Here is a 17,582-nt window from a genome sequence, read left to right on the forward strand (position 1 = left end):
GTAAATCTGCATATCAACACAAGAGAGATGGTTTTTCCAATCCCCATTGATCTTTGTTGTTGTTAAAATGTGAAAAACAGCATAGTTCAGATACATGACATTGCATCTGTTGAATCTATTCTTTTGTATTTCTTGGATTTGGAGCTGAGGACTAGATGCACTCTGGGAGCAACCGAGTGGTTGTTTTTTCATGTCATAGAATTGCCATTGCACTGGCTTAATTAGAAGAAACATTGAGACTGCCATTCTTGAGGAGGTAGGAGAAATTTTAAGAAAAGTCGGTCCTTTTTTGTTTTCTCGTTGGTTTTATATATATGAGAAAAGAGCATAATGTTTTAGAAGAGAGAGGAGACTAGGGAATGAAGAAAGGAAGTGAGGCATGGGAAACCAAGCAAGCATATGGAAGTCTCGGAAATATTTGGTTGTAATTTGAATGGGTAATGAGAGGTTGTCCCAGTATGAACAACACTGAAGTTAACAGAATTGCTTCTGATGTTTCATTCAGGCCCAGAGCTAATGAACAACCTTGAATCAATAAGCTAATGGAGAGGTTGTTTACTCGGGGCCTAAATTTATCATGAAGGACTTTTAATGCTCCACTTGAAAAATAACCATGGAACAATGCGCAATCTAAGGGTGCAGTTCCCCTTTTCACTATCACCAAGCAGGCCTTAGCCAGATTCATACTGTACCAAGTGCTTGGCAACACACATGCCATCGCCTTGAATGGGAGCCCCATGCATTCCTTCCTGGAGGGATCCGCCAGCCTTTCTTCTCCCCAGGGTGCTGTGTGTGCACACTCCCATATACACATCCATGCACAGACAAACACACACTCCTAACCTCTGATATACATCCAGACCATAATGCTCAGATTTAGTTGCAGCAGTGAAAAGTGCTTTCATTACCCTAGTTAAAGCATCCTTTCAATGACATGTGGCTTAGAGCTGGCTAACTATGTCCTCTACCAGGGAAACTTCCCCATTCAAAATGATTTACTAGGAAACTTGTTAGCTTTCCTATGAAGCTAACAGTGCAATCCTATGCATGTCTACTAAGAAGTAAATCTTATTGGCTGCAGTAGGGCTTACTCCCAGGCAAGTGGGTAAAGGATTGCAGCCTCAGTTTCTCAGATGACTTGAAGCAGTGCTTCTCAGACTGTGGGTTGCAACCCACAGTAGGGTCCTGATGTGTTCCTGGGTGGGTTGCACAATGAGGGGCTCATTTTTACCCATTTCCAAGGGGGGTTTCCCTTTCACCACTCCAATAGCACACCATTACTGTTGAGCTGCCCCATTAAAAGACAGACTCCCTCCCTATATGTCAGGGATGTTGAACCTCTTTCAGCTCAAGGGCTAAATTCAATTTCAGAGAAGCTTTTGGAGGTAGTATTCCAGTGTCGGGCTGGGCTGACACTGGAAGGCAAAACTGGCAAGGCCAAGAATATCAGCAAATTTCAGCTTAAAGTTCTACTGCCAGTAACTAAATAACAAAGTTAGCAATAGAAAAACAAGAAACTGAGAGAAACTAAAATTGACAGATTTGACCAACGCTAGGGTTAAGTGCTGATGTGATGTTCTTGCATATTCTGATTTTGAGGGGGCAAACAGGACTTGAAAGGTGGAGTTAGTTTACAAGTGGGTCCCAGAAGGTTGAGTAGGTGTGCAGGAGGGTCCCAATTCAAACTGTTTGAGAAGCACTGACTTGAAGGACACCGAGGGACGACCTAGCATTTCAGGATAAATAATAAATATAGTATCTCATATGAGTTGGCTAGCCCACTATTGTCAACACTGTCTGGCAGCAGCTCTTCGGGATTTCAGGCAGAATTCTTTCCTAGCCCTACCTGGGTATTCCGGGGATTGAACCTGGGACCTTCTGCATGCAAAGCAGCTGCTCTACCACTGAGCCATGGTTCCTGTCAGAGTGCAACATGATCAGGCCTGGATCTGGTAAAGTACAGGGTTTTTTAATTGTGCATTATATTAACGTACATTGTTTTAATCATCGGCAGCTAAGACAGTGACTGTAGCCATGAAATTAAAAGACGCTTGCTCCTTGGGAGGAAAGCTATGGCAAACCTAGACAGCATAGTAAGAAGCAGAGACATCACCTTGCCGACAAAGGTCCGTATAATCAAAGTATGGTTTTCCCAGTAGTAATGTATGGCTGTGAGAGCTGGACTATAAGGAAGGCTGAGCGCAGAAGAATTGATGCTTTCGAACTGTGGTGCTGGAGAAGACTCTTACGAGTCCCCTGGACTGCAAGGAGGTCAAATCAATCCATCCTAAAGGAAATCAACCCTGAGTGCTCCTTGGAAGGACAGATACTGAAGCTGAAGCTCAAATATTTTGGCCACCTAATGCGAAGAGAAAACTCCCTGGAAAAGACCCTGATGCTGGGAAAGACTGCAGGCAAAAGGAGAAGGGGACGGCAGAGGATGAGATGGCTAGATAGCATCACCGATGCAATGAATATGGACTTGAGCGCACTCCGGGAAAGAGCGCAGGACAGGAAGGCCTGGCGTGCTATGGTCCATGGGGTCACGAAGAGTCGGACACGACTGAACGACTGAACAACAACAACAACAACAACAACATCAAGCTACCTTGTTTTTCGGAAGAAGGGTGGGATATAAATATTTTAAAGAAAGAAAGCAACATTATGACACTGGCGTGTTGACAGGACACTTCCCTCCCTACTTTACAAAAAAAGGATAATTTTTTTAGTTGATAAATGAAGTGTGTTGATGGATAAAGCTTTGGAATAAGCAAAAATGACACATCTAGGTCAAAAAGCTGGTCTCTAGCTTGTCAGTAAGCAATTGGAAACAACATGGCTTTACCAAAGGGATCGTATAGTATTAAGTAAAGTATTGGCGGCTGGAGAATGTATATTCCTCATGGGACTTGCTCAGAGCCAAAAGGTCTAGTATGTAGGTGGAAAAGGGTAATCAAGCCACCTTGGGTCAAAAGACACATATTGGGAAGGAAACGTGTTCTTTAGAATATATTGTTGTATTAAATGTCTTCTTTTGCCCTCATTCCAGTCATAGTTAATTGGGAGGCCCATTAATCAATCTATATGCCTAAACTGATTTCTTGCCTGTAGGATTTTTTAAAATTTAAAACAATGTATAGATGTTGTATGTTCTCCTGTCAATAGCCCTTCTATAATAGTTTGGAAAGGAGTCTGCTTATCCTGTTTTGTTCCTACAGTCTGCTGAAAAAAATGTGCTAAAAATCAGTGCCACACCTCCCACTGAATGCTGTGGAACAACGTTGGCCTTCAGGAAGAAAATACCCATAAACATTCCAAAACGTGATTTTGAAAAGTGTGATGTGACATTGCAGCCCTAAGGAACACTGGTTTATTGTTGCTTACCATTTCTAAGGTGGTGGCACTGCGCAGTCCTAGGGCCCATTTCAGTTTGGCTTTGAGCCAGGTTTTGAGACCAAATCAGCTCTGATTGATGACACATGCTAGGACAGTGATTGATGGATTGTGTCGCTGTTGATTCTTCTGGACGTCTTGGTAGATTCAGTACCATTGATGATGGCATCCTTCTGGATATAAACAACCAAATATCATTTGTATTTCACCTTTGTTTGCTAGGTCACTTTCCAATGGCTCTCCTAGGAATTACAGTAGTAGGAAAGCGGTCTTCCTATGTCATTGAATGGGTATTTCCAGTCAAAGATGTTTTTGTGCTGCTATTGCTGTGCAACAATAGCCCTCTGCCCTCACCCCAGTGCTGGTTGATATGGATCAGCTGTGCCTGAAATTGGGATTGCTCCCACTTTCCCCACCTGAACACGCAGATTGCTGTTGATCAGTGCTGATTAACCCACAAGTTGAAATGAATAGAATTTGCTATACTCATTCACTTAAAAGACACAAGGAGCAGGGGGCTAAATTATGAATTAATCTATTTCTTTAAATTAAATTATTAAATTAAATTATTTCTTTGAAGAATTCTTGCAGAAGAGGAAATAATGTATAAACAAATTAGTATTTCAGTGTGTTATGCATTTCTCAACAAATGTGTCTGGTTGTTCCTCTTCCTTTGATGTCCTGTAATAGCCCTTCAGGGATGTGCTTCAAATACCTGAACGACTGTCACATAGAAAGCAAGGACTTGTTCTCTGCTGCCACAGATCCAATGGGCTTAAGTTATAGGAGGGTAGATTTTAGTTGAACACGAGGGCAATCATCTTAATGGCAACAGCAGTTTGACTTTGGAACCAATTACCTAGGGCAGTGGTCCCCAACCTTTTTGTCACCAGGGACCGGTTTTGTGGAAGACAATTTTTCCACAGACCGGGGGGGATGGTTTAGCTGGCGGACTTCCGGCCGCTGAGACGCAAATGGCATCCGCATAGTGGATGCCATTTGCGTCCCTGTTCTTTGCAGTGAAGATTTATGTAGCCTATTACTTGAAGAACAGGGACGCAAATGGCGTCCACTATGCGGACGCCATTTGCATCCCAGCGGCCAGAAGTCCGCCAACAGCCGGAGCCAGCCAGCAGCTCTGCGGGCTCTCCACGGAGTGGAGGCAGCCGGGGCCAGCGAGGATTCCGGGGGGGGGGGGGACAGATCTCTCCCCACAGACCCAAGGTAAGGGGGTTTCGCACACCCTATGGCCCGGTTCCTAACAGGCCACGGACTGTTACTGGTGCACGGCCCGGGGTTTGGGGACCCCTGACCTAGGGGAATGGTTGGCTCTCCCTTGTTGAAGTTCTTCAAGCAGAAGCAGGGCAGTCATCTCTTGGGGATGTTCTATCTCTTGATTTCCTGCATTGATTAGGAATGTCTTTCTCTTGGAAATCCGGCCTTTTTGGGGCTCAACAGACTTCCACTACCTTGGCTTTCATTTGCCACACAAGCCTCGGGTTTTCCCCGAACTCTGGGGACTTTTCCCATATATTTTTTTTGTGTCGGCCACAATTTGCTGCTTAAATTTGCACAAATTACAGCTGGAATGTGCGTAATTCATACAAAAGGCAATTGTGCTTTGCACAAATTTGTGCAAATTACAGGTGTAATTTGCGCAAATGAAAACATGGAAAATCCGCTAACTGGCCCAACTTGCTGCAGACCAGGTCGGCCCAGTTAGCAGAAAACGGTCCAAAGACTGGGGGGCTGAGCCAACAAAAACTTGTCAAGTTCTACCCCCCAAATAGATTCCTCTGACATCCCTAGCATTGATCAGGGGGTTGGAAAAGGCCCCATCCTACTCTGTGATTCTAAGACTATGTTTACTTGTTTGTATGTATGTGTGTGTGTGTATGTGTGTGTGTGTGTGTGTGTGTGTATATATATATATATATATATATATCAGTTTATCCAAGACGGTGCTGTTGGAGATGTCCAAGAATACTTATGTTACTTTAGATGATGTCAGCAAACCAGTTACTAACTCAAAATCACCTTCTAAAATGTTATGTTTTACATATCCCAGATGTATAATATGTGGATTGTAGGGGATTTCCTTACTTGTTATATCTTGAATTATTTACAAACTCTGACTTAGTTAGCTTTCATGTTCTGGTTGTATTAGCTGTGAATTCCTGTGCCGTCAGTAAAGGAGGCTGTGAACATGAATGTATACAGATCAGTGAAGACCGCTACCGGTGTCGGTGCAATGCAGACTACCACCTGAAGAGAGATGGGAAGCATTGTGAGAGTAAGTCTGAGACCAGCGCACGAGAAACATGTCTGGAAACATCACGTGAGCACAAAGGCCATAGTGCAACACAAGTTTAGTTGCACCTATTAATGTGGTTTATATGTCAGAAGCAGAGGGTAAGATGTGTTGGCCCTCCTGCCAGTCCTTGGTTCAAGCACACTGGTGCCTTACACTTTATCTCCACTGTCACCGTGCTATTGCAGTAGGGAATTTTAGGGGGTTTAATATCTAATACAGGGTTTATTTAGCAACATTTATAAAGTTTTGTTCATATTTTTGCAACCTGCCTAGAATAGCGAGAATCTAGATGCAAAATGTAAATATTTATCCTGTCCTGACCTCAAGACAGTGGGAATCGGCAGCGCACAGCAGGAGTTTGGCAGTGAAGGGAGATGGGGTAGCAGTTGGAGAGGGAAGTTGAGTCAAGGGATTTTTGTTTTATCTTTTGAGAATAGGGTAAATACTGGCATGTTTGAACAATTAGGGAGGAGTCAGAGAAGAGGATAGTGGTGGAGGAGATGGCAACCAGGAAACAGGACAGGATGGGATCGAGGGGGTACACGAAGGGGGTAGTCATGGACAGCAGGATCAAGCAACTTATCAAGCAAAACGGGGGGTGTAAGCAGAGGGGCAACTAGAGGAGGAGGGTGGGGGGGACTGAGGAAGAGAGAGCAGAGTGGCTTTTGGATTACCTTGTTGTTTTCCCTTTATAAAAAAAGAATTAGGAAGGAAATATGGCCTTTGGTTGTCCTTCCTCTAGCCAAGTATTATTAGCTCCCACTCGCTGCCAAAGCTGCCGTTGACCTGCACTTTGTGCTTGTGTTTCCATTGATCCAGTGGAGAGTTCATTTGCCAAGTTTTGCAGCCTAACTGAGCTAAAACTCCCACTGCAAGTTCATCATATGTTCAGCGCCATATGTTGTATCTTCTGTTGTAAGCTTTCCATAAGATATTCATTAAAAGTTAAGGTTTCAGTCCTGTTTTTCTCTTGCTCAGTTTCGTTTGTAGCAGGCGCTTTGCCTGAGGAAACATACAGAAGGCAGGGAAAAGATTGTCTCACTGCAGAGCTTAAAAAGGGATACGATGAACATGCAGGGATAAAATCAGAAAAGCCAAAGACGCTATTATCAAAATGGGCAAAGGGTGTTAGAAAGATACAGTCAGATCGTGGATGGTCATAGGAAGTTGCCATATGCAAGTCAGATGATTGCTTCTTCTTCCAGCCCTGTGCACTCTGACTTTATGCAACTCTCTAAAGAAACTTTCCCCAGCCTGTTGCCCTCCAGATGTTTTGGGATTCAACTCCCATCATCCTCAGCCAGCATGGCCAATGGTCAAGAAATACTGGGAGTTGTAGCCCAAAATATCTGGGCGGCACCAGGTTGGGGAAGGCTGCTCCAAAGTCTCATGTAGATTTTTCTTAACCCTGTCACCTGATGTCCTTTAAGTGGCATTAAAATTGGGACCCTATGCATGCAAACTACATGCGCTGACACTGAGCTCTGGGTATTTTAGGCATGGAGATAAGGGTGATCTGGTGGACACTGTATTGTGTGAATTTTCAGAGAGCTGTATTTTCCTGGATTTTCAGAAAGCCACACCAAAGACCCCCCCAATGTTACCTTTAGTAGTGTGGGAGCCGCTGTAGTGTCACTTCTCACACCACTCACAAATGCCATAGACTACCCCACAGTTCCTTCCCTTACATGTTTTGTTGCACTTCTTAGGAGCTTGCTAGTGTGGAAAGGACCTGCAGTGTGGACTCTTTGCATACTAACCTCTGTAACTTCCAACATTATCAAGCTGTGTGGGCAAGAACCACAATGTAGCAGCTCCAGTGATATTAAAGGTACCATCTAAAGCAGGGATTAGCAACCCAGCACCCATGGGTGCTGTGGCACCCTCCAAGACCCCCAGGGTGCACCCGCCAGGGCCCTCCCCCACTCACCTCCCACTGCTGCTTCTGCCACTACTTCTTCCTACCAGACTCAAGAGCAAGGAAGCAGCAGTTGGCAGAACGAGCAAGCAGGTGAGGGGTAAGCAGGGTAGGTAGCAGAAGTGAGGGGCTGGTGGCTGTGGAAGCTAGGAGGGGTAGGTGAGGGATGGCATCAGGAGCAAACAAGTAAGAGGTTAGGCAAGGGGTCTGGCAGAAGCAAGGGGTGGGCAAGTGTAGGTGGCAGCAGGAGTGAGTGAATGGCCAGTGAAAGGTGGCAACAGAAGTGACGAGGGGTGCTGGCAGTAGGAGCAAGTGAGTGGGTGGGGAGGCATGGGGGCAGCAGCAGGAGAAACAGTGATTGGAGGAGGAGGAGGAAGGAGAAGGAGAAGAAGGGAGAAGTGGAGGGGTGGAAAGATGAAGATAGGAGAAAAGGTGGCTGTAAGGGGAGGGAAAGGAAATCCTGGGGGAGGGGGAGGAAGAGGAAGGAAATATATGGAAGGGGGCAAGAGAAGAGGGACGCCTCCATTATGTATTTGTTTAATTTATGGTGGCTGTGGATCCAGAAAAAAAAATGGAAATGTACCCATGGACCTAAAAACGTTGCCTACCCCTGATCTAAAAGGACCCCAAGTCTCCTGGGAACACTTGGCAATTATGTGATAAAAGGACATGACCTCTAAAGGATTGATAACTGGTTGACCGATGCAAAGGTCAGAATAAATTAGCACTTTTCACAATAAAAGATGGAAACAGTGAGGACACCAAGGATCTATTTTGCAATCAGTACTAATCCTGAATGAGATAGAATCTGAGAAGAAAGAATGAAGCAGACAAATGTTGTGGTGATTCTAAATGATTCAAGATAGTAATAGCTCAAGTCGATCTTGAAGAGCTCTGGAAGGACATCCCCAAAGTGGGCGAGAAGGCAACAAAATGGTAGATGAGATTCAACACAAGCGTAAATTGACATTTGTGGAAAATAACCTGAACTTCACCTTCACATATACTGATGAGGTCTAAATTAGCTCTCAGGAAAGAGATCTTGCAGTCACAGCAGAAAATTCCATGAAAAGGTCAGCACGATGTGCTGCATCAGGAAAAACAGGAAATGCAATGCTAGAAATAATTAGGAAAGAGATGGAAAATAAAATGGCCCATGTCCTAATGGTGCATTCACCTTTGGAATATCGTGTGCAGTTTTTTCGTCTTTCTCAAAGTACTTAGGTTTAGTTCTTATAACAGCGGAAGTGGTAAATCTGTGTCTGGACTGTATCACTTCTGAACAAAGGTGGGGGCTCACATGATTAACTGCTCCCCCCCCCGCAAATTCGCTTTGTATAGATGGCAAGGATGGGGGTTGTCTATTTTCTCTCTATCGTGCTAGTTTCCTACTGATGGGAATTGTGTTTTTTGTTATTGTAGGCTAATATTTTATCACATTGAGCCCCTACCTACAGTTTAAAGTGGTATCGTCCAGACAGAGGTTTACTTTCTAATCTGTCGTGTGAAAACTAGACCTTAGAGCTCTACTTAATTTTGTGAAAGTTATTGGAAGACAAAAGAAAGCACTGCTTAACTCAGTGTATAATCAATCTATCTAATACATTGGCCACTAGTTGTAATGGCCACCATCATGTGTCTTTAGAAATGGGCAAGATATAATCCCCTACAAATATTCTGTTAACACCTTTTAGCCACAATAGCTAGGAATGGGACTTCTACGTGCAGAGGGTAGTACATTTGTGCTTATCATATCCTGGCAGCTAACCGGGGGGGGGGGGTCTGTTGTTGCCCACTACTCCTCCCTCCCCCCATTTGGACTATTCCTGTAATGGCTAGTTTATGCACTTCCCTGAGTCACCTGTCTGGCCACTATCCAATCCTGCCTACACTACAAATTTATATTTATTTTATAACACTTTAACTCTCATGGTCCTCACCACACACACATACACAGGCAATTGTATCCAGGCAATTGTAATTGGATCTGTTGGAGATCCCTTGGCTCCCCCTGCCCCACAACTAAAAAAACCGAGAATTCCCTGAAAAGGGGATACAATGGTTTAAACAATCTGCCATGTAAATATGCTCAGAACGTTGGGCTAGATTGTAGGTGTTATGTAGGTAGACTTGTTATGCCATCACAAGCGGCATAGGCAGGCAACATTTGCAGCACTCCTGTGTAGGAGGGCAAGGTCATAGAGTTGGGCTTACAATCTGCTTGCTGCTTCAGCACTGTGCTGCTCTCTGTTCTCTAGCTCAAAAGAGTACAGACAACATTACTCATACCAAGGTACAAGTAGCTGCACTGAAGACATTTTTATTTCAGCATGCCTTCCTTGATCGACCAGCTACAGTTTTTATTGGTATTCTGCTTTTGGGTTTAAAAACAAAAGCTTTTAATATTGTGTTTTATTCCTTTTATCTTTTATTGTTCACTGTTCCAGCATCTGTTTAGATGTGGAGTGGTATATAAATGTAGTAAATAAATAGATTAAAAATATACTGTAGTATACATTAAAGTGGCATTATCTAGCAATTAGGATTTGACTTGTGGAACACTTTCCAAAATGTCTGGCCATCACTGGGCCAGATGGATATACAATGGCTAATGTTTTATTCTTAGCTGTTTGTCATTTTCAAGAATTACTTTCTCTTCTTTTCTTTCTTTCTTTCTTATATTTGGAGTTGGGGTTTCTTCCCCTTTTGGAAGTGCATTTTTAACTGCTGCTGTTCGCTGCAATCCCTCGCAGCAAGATCTCTAGTCGTTAAGGACCAGTCATGGTTTGCCAGGCATGCTTGAGCAATTATATTTGTCGAGTTGCAAAGGAAGCTACAGAGGCAAGTGTCATCAATTTGAACTGCTGGCACAGAAAATCGTTGGTAGGCAGAGAGGCGCATGGAAGTATCTGTGTCAGATCTCTGCTGAATATTAGGAAAAACAAGTCAGTGCTGCAGGAAGTAGCGAATATCATTAGGGCAGGGGGGTTGTTTTTTTCAAAATCCCTTAATTCTTTGCTTTTTGTTGTTGCAAAACAGGTTCATGAATGCGAAACCCATTATACACATTGGCAAGTTTAAAATACGATCAAGTTTCTCTGCCAGATGGACTTTCCGAATAGTTTGTGATGAACCATTGGAATGAACTTCTTAAAAAAATAAATGTCATGATGTTTATAGTTCGCAATTAACAGAATTAACATATTCCAACTAGAACCTTTGACTCTCTCAGCAAATGGCTTTTTGATGTTTGCTTTCAGAGACTGACCCTTGTGGAAGTGGAAATGGAGGGTGTTTACATATCTGCCGAAATGAGAGTGGACTTGCAAAATGTGAATGCTATACCGGATACTACCTTTTTGCAGATGGGAAGTCTTGTGCAGGTAAAAGGCTAAGGAAAAAATGGCAATTGAAATGGAAGAGTCTCAATGTATCATAATTCATAATCAGGTTAGCTACAGTGTATACAAAAGCGTAGCACATCTAAGAAGCTGATTGGGCAATAAAATATTCAGAATAAGGCACTCCACAGGAATTTGGCCAGTGGTCCTGGATTCTGAGAGAAATGTTTCACCTTTCCCACCTCTGCTTATAAAAGGGGAGGGCTTGTACAGGAGGACTTGTAGCCTATAATTAGGGATGCTGGAGAAATTTGAGACAGACTAAAATGAGCTCAGATTTCTAAGAATCCGACCTGTGGAATCTGCTGCAGAGCGACCCCCTCAGGCCACGCGGAGTCCGTGGGCTTTCGGATGATTTTTTTACTTTCCCAAAATGTACGCATATAAATTTGTAGAAAAATACATAAGTTTCTGCTGAGGAACTGTTAAATGGAATAGGAGACAATATGCTAAATGTTACATACTAAGGCAAATTATGTAAATACGTACATAAATACTTAGGTAATTATTTGTGTATTTTTCCGCATGACCCCCCCCAATTCACATCTGCCTGTGAGCAGACGACAGAACAAAAGGCGCCTGACAATCCGTGAAACACAGACGGAGCGGATTTTACCCAGTTCATACATCCCTACCCATGATACAATTGCATTGTTTTTTTAAAAAAACAATTGCATACTTAAGGGCACAATCCTATGCATGTTTAGACAGAAAAACGTTCTACAACTTGCAGCATGCCCCAGCCAGCAGTGCAGTGTCTGAGGAGTGAGGGGTAGAAGGGAGAGATAGCTAAGCTGAACCTCATTTCTAGTTGTATTTGTCGGTTGTTTCAACTCACACAGTGGCAGACATTTTGATTTTTAAGGCCCTATAGCTATATGCCCTGGCTGTGTTAAGAGACCTTCCTTGGGTTAACCTCACGAAGGCCTAGCAATTAATAGCTCTGGCATTATTGAAACATTTACTTTAAAGGGCTCATTGGATGAAACATTTTGTTGCCTTTCACACAGACGCTTGTAATCTCACAAAGTGTGTCTGGGGTCTCCAACATGGTGCCCATGGGCACCAGTGTGTCCTGCAGACACCTCTCTTGGCACCCTCAAGGTTCCCTGCCTCTACTTTTTATTTTATTTGTTTAGATTTGTTTAATTATATATTTAAATATTAATTGGAAGGTTGCCATGCCATAAAGTTAAGTTCTGCCCTCCAGCACCATCTTTATTTGGATTCAAAAGAGTGTTTTTCTGTTTTGGAGCTCACACCCCACCTCTGCCTTGAATGTGCATTCTTGGGCAAGTTATTTTTCTTTTAGTCTCGCCATTTTGCCTTCTGGGAAATGAGTGTTTTTTGACAGACGATGCCCCCGTGGCAGCCATTTTATGAATGGGCCAGCCCTCTCATGGCAGCCATTTTGTCTGAGCACCCACAGCTAGGGATGCTGGAGAAATTTGAGATCGACTAAAATGAGCTTGGATTTCTAAGAATCCGACCCGCAGAATCCACTGCGGAGCAACCCTTCATGCTGCGCAGAGTCCATGGACTTTTGGATGATTTTTTTACTTTCTCAAAATTTATGCATATAAATTCGTAGGAAAATACATAAGTTTCTGAGGAAACATTGAATGGAATGGGAGACAATACACTAAATGTTACATACTAAGGTAAATTATGTAAATACTTACATAAATACTTACGTAATTATTTGCGTATTTTTCCGCACGATGAAAAAAAAAAGTTTGCATCTGTCTGTGGGTGGACGATGGAACAAAAGGCGCCTGACAATCCACGAAACACAGAGGGAGCAGATTTTACACAGTCCGTACATCCCTACGCACAAAACATTCTCAAAATTCCAAATGTACCCACCAACCCAACAAAGCTGAAGACCCTTGCTTTGTGGTAGTAGTAAATGCTGTTAAGCATATCCGAAACAAGTATGAGCATTTCTAAAAAATAAAATAGTGGATGTGTTCAGATGTGTGTCCCTCTCCCCTACTAAAGGATTCTTTATGGGGAGACCTTGGACATAGGTCTCAAACTTGCAAATTTCCTCCTATGCTTTTCCCTGCCACATCTAGTTCAGGCAGTCATTTCTTCCCACAGTGAGAGAGGCAGAAGATAGGTTGGGGGGCTGAGGACAGAACTGAGGTTCATCCTGCCTTATAAATAAGTCCACAAAAGTTCCTAATCTGCACACGTTTTTGCTAGCCTGCTAAGAGGCTGCATTTCCAAAGGGAAGGAAGCCCCCTCTTTCACAGCCAGCATCAAAATGCAGGAAAAAAATGCCTTCTACCGATTGGCCGGGGGAGGTGGGACAAATCTCTCTGTCGTTCCTTCACCAGCCCACTTGGTTTCCATGCTGGCCATGGACAAACGATCATAAGAACACAGGAAAAGCCATGCTAGATCAGACCAAAGGTCTATCTAGTCCAGAAGGTGGGAAGTCCACAAGCAGGATATGAGTGCAGTAGCACACTCTTGCTCATGTTCCTTGCAACTAGTGTACCGAGGCATATTTCCCTGGATACTGGAGGTATTATACAGCCATCATGATTAGTAGGCACTGAAAGCCTTATACTCCATGAATTTGTCTAATCCTCGTTAGGCATTTGACAGTTCTTTAGGTACTTGAAAAGTGCTGTCATATCCCCCCTCAGTCTTCCCTTTTTCAAGTTCCCAGTTCCTTCAGTCTTTCTTCGTATGATTTCTAGTCCCCTGATCATCTTTGTTGCTCTTCTCTGAACTCATTCCAATTTCTTAAAAGTGTGGTGCCCAGAACTGGACACATTATTCGAGGTGAGGTCTGACCAGTGCAGAGTAGAGTGGAACTACTACTTCCCATGATTTTGAAACTATACTTCCATTGATGCAACCTAAAATTGCATTTGCCTTTTTTTTTTTTTTTGCAGCCACACAACACCGACTCATATTCAGCTTCTGTACGACTACAACTCCAAGATCTTTTGTGCGTGTACTGTTGCCAATACACGATCCCCCATCTTATACCTGTGCATTGGATTTCTTTTCCTAAATTAAGAACTTTGCACTTGTCTCCTTTAAATTTCATTCTATTGTTTTCTGCCCAGTTTTCTAACTTATCAAGACCATTTTGAATCTTGTTTCTGTTTTCTAAGGAGCCCATAGTTCAGTGGCAGAGAACATGCTTTGCATGCAAATAGTCCCAGGTTCAGTCTCTGGCATTTCCAGGAAGGCTTAGGAAAGGCTTCCTGTCTGAAACTCCGGAGTGATGCTACCAGTCCCAGTAGACAATAACAAGGTAGATAGGTCAGTGGTCAGACTCGGTATAATACAGCTTCCAGCCTGCTCACTTGCCTGCATGGAATTCCTTGTCACTATGGCTTCTAGGCGAGCTGTTAAATACAAGGCTATCTCAGTCTATCCTGGGAAGAATATGATGTCCAGACAGAACATCTGTGTATATGCATTCCTTCAGGATTGCTCGTATGTGTTTGCTCACATGAGTTCCCCCACCCAAAAGACCCCTGTGTTCTGGAGAATCCTGGAGTTCCTAGGAAGCTGTACAGCAGCTCTTCGTTGAGAAGCCCAGTAGTGGCAGGCAAGTTTACTTGAATGTGGAGCTTAGCTACCATAACTAATGTTCCCCTGCAAAGTACAGCTGTGGGAGGGTGTGTTCTAGAAGCATTCTCAATTCAAATCAAACTGGGCAACAAAGAGACTCGGATAAGCAGAGCCAGTGCTCTGCATGTACTGACCACGAATCCTGGAATATGCCCCAGAGTCTTCTACAGCACACATGGATTCCTTCATAGATTTGTCCATTTAGAAAGGCTCTCCCAAAGCAGACAGTTTGAAAAAAATTACTAATCTACTCCAAGGCTAATGCTTCCCTCAACCCTCTTTCATTCCACAGATGTTGATGAGTGTGCAGAGGGGGCCGCCAGGTGTACTCATCGCTGCATGAACACCCTGGGGTCCTTTGCTTGCTTTTGTAATCCTGGTTTTGAGCTTGGGGCTGATGGAAGGCAATGCTACCGTAAGTGCTAGTTTTATTGTAAATGCTGTAAAGATACGTGTATTTTCCCAAAAGGATAATGACATGATGTAGGACAAGTCCCTGACACAATTTGGAGAGACTTTTTACCTTGGGTGTTGTATGTTCCTGTTTCAGATTCTTTGCTTATTCCTGTTTTTTAATAGCCGATGTGATTAGAGTGCTTCCTGATGATGCACTCTAATTGTACAATCTCTCTGCCCTCATTCATGGAATTTTACAAGGGTCCAAATGATGTTGTTCTTATTTTGTAACCCTCCCATGTTTTCCCACTGCTTTTTCCATCTTTTTTCTTACCAGAAAAAAATCTGTTCAGGAGAAACAAACAGAATAGCTGCACAATGCTTTCTGATTGGTAGCACTAGCAGCTCTAACACCCCAGAACTCTCTGCAGATACCTACATACATCTGTATTTGAACATTAAGTTTTGCAGAGATGCTCGTGCTGAGCCACAGGTTCCCATGTTCATGAGCGTGAATTCAGAATACTATGTTCTCTGCATTTCAAAAAGCAAACAATGCCGATGATTTATCTTCAAGATAGAGTGAATGATAATGTGTGTCTAAGCATTCCTAGAGTTACCCAAAGTACATGTTCAGACTACTGATTACTGAATTTTTTCATCCACCTCTGCTAATTTTACATCCTGGACCTAGCCAATGTTTTTTTTAAAAAATCTCTCCACATGTACACTGGTCCTCATCTCTCCCAACTGACAGTAGTGCAATCCAACGTCTAGGGATCAGCCCATCCAGTCCAAAGCTCTGTTTTTGGAATTAAACTAATGAGGACATTGGCAGTCCAAGAGTATACAATCCGTTGACTATCAAACTGATACCTTACTATTCTTCTGTGTGATGCTGCTCAAGCAGAAGGTGACTGTCAGCAAGATGACACTTTGCGGGCAGTGCTTAAGCTATCCTTACGCAGAAGAGGGGAACAGGGGAAGGACAATGTTAACTTTATACAGTAAGAGGTGCAGTAGAAAACTCAAAGTACCTGTTGAGATACATTTCCATGCAAAAATATACCCTGTTTTAGAGCACTTCCAGGGCCCATTCATAGTCTCCTCTGCACAGTTGTGGTGCATGTGGGAAGGGCTGAATGTGCTACTTAGCTGTTGCCACTGAATGGCAACTGAAGGTGGGAGGGTGTTCTGCCATTACCAGAGGGTGTTCTGTAGTGGCAGATGGAGAGAATGGGTGATGCCTGGAGACTGTCTAAAAACCTCCAGCACTGGTTAATGACATCATCAGACTGCATTGCTAACCTGTCTCCAAGTGTAGTGCCTTCACTGTTCAGTTTTGTCCTGTCCACTGCCAGGTGACATCCTCTGCTAACATCTCTTGGTTGTCACTCACTCAACAGTAGTGGCTGAATAGTACATTTAGTGTCCTGCACACACCACCACCACAGTGGTGAATTATTGTTCCTGTACAGAATGGATGAAGTATGATGTCGGTGTCATTTGTCTTTTCTCATGTTGTTCCTTTATCTGTTAGAGCAATACGGCAATGGAACCAATTACCTAGGGAAGTGGTCGGCTCTCCCACACAGGAGGTATACAAGATGAAGCTGGACAGCCACCTGTCAGGGATGCTTTGACTTGGATTCCTGCATTGAGCAGGGGGTTGGACTCGATGGTCTTATAGGCCCCTTCCAACCCTACTATTCTATGATTCTATAAAACTGGAACAGAATGTAAATAAGCCAATAAGAAATAGCTCCAACACTGCTGTAGTAATGCCTAATCTGGCCACAAAATGGCAGCCTCTTACATTATGGTTTAGCTGTTGGCACATTGACTTAGAGGTGCAGGAAGTCTTAAGTCTGTACTTACAAAATGGTAGGTACCCTTTTGGCCTATGGCAGTACTACTCTAAGAACCTACACTGCAGAGACCATGCTGGTCATGGCACAGCCTTCAGTGTGAATGGGCAGGATTAGTAGGGGAACCCAGGTGGAATGGAGGAGCTTCTACATACAGCCTTTGAAGGATGCAGAATTAACAGCTGTCACCCTTCAGAACTGCCATCTGGATCTCCTTTAATGAAGAGAGAAATAATTTAGGCCGTAGTTATTCAGCATGTAGACAGGAGGAAAGTATTTTCATCAGAAGAAAACTGAAGGAAAATATATTGCATACCAGAGATGAATGCATTATTTAGGGAATGTTTGTGCAGACGGGAACAATTCTACTCCCATCCTCAGCTGTGTAATTATCCTGGGTTTCATTTGCTTAAAGTTTTCTTGATCCAGATCTTAAAAAGGCTCCTGTGTCTTTCAGAGCTGCACAGAAGGAAAAATTCTGGCAGCTCTGTCTTCTTCCACCACTGCAGCCTGAGGATAGGAAAAGCCACACGTGCTAAAACTCCTTTCTTTTCGCTTAAAGATGTCCACCTGGTGCTTACTTTGTTGACTTTCTGGCACCAGGCAAAACCCTTTTTATTCTCTCAGGCCTTTTAAATTTTTGGCTGCTGCTTGTTTGACTTTTAATGATACATTTAAAGCTGCATGGGGAA

The 17,582-nt window shown here is 43.3% G+C and overlaps 1 protein-coding gene across 1 annotated transcript in view; it reads left to right on the forward strand.

Annotated features, from left to right (window-relative positions):
- The window catches only part of LOC146351522 (uncharacterized), a 328,001-nt gene that overhangs the window by 206,878 nt on the left and 103,541 nt on the right, over nt 1–17,582 (forward strand). Inside the window, exons 7-9 of the mRNA XM_084847469.1 lie at nt 5,561–5,686; nt 10,886–11,008; nt 14,919–15,041. Of these exons, the coding sequence (XP_084703595.1) occupies nt 5,561–5,686; nt 10,886–11,008; nt 14,919–15,041 (372 nt within the window). The remainder of the gene's footprint in view (nt 1–5,560; nt 5,687–10,885; nt 11,009–14,918; nt 15,042–17,582) is intronic.

This window comes from Heloderma suspectum, chromosome 3 (genome assembly GCF_057233095.1).
Source record: "Heloderma suspectum isolate Gila_16-S chromosome 3, 16-S_ref, whole genome shotgun sequence".
NCBI classification, from domain to species: Eukaryota; Metazoa; Chordata; class Lepidosauria; order Squamata; family Helodermatidae; genus Heloderma; species Heloderma suspectum.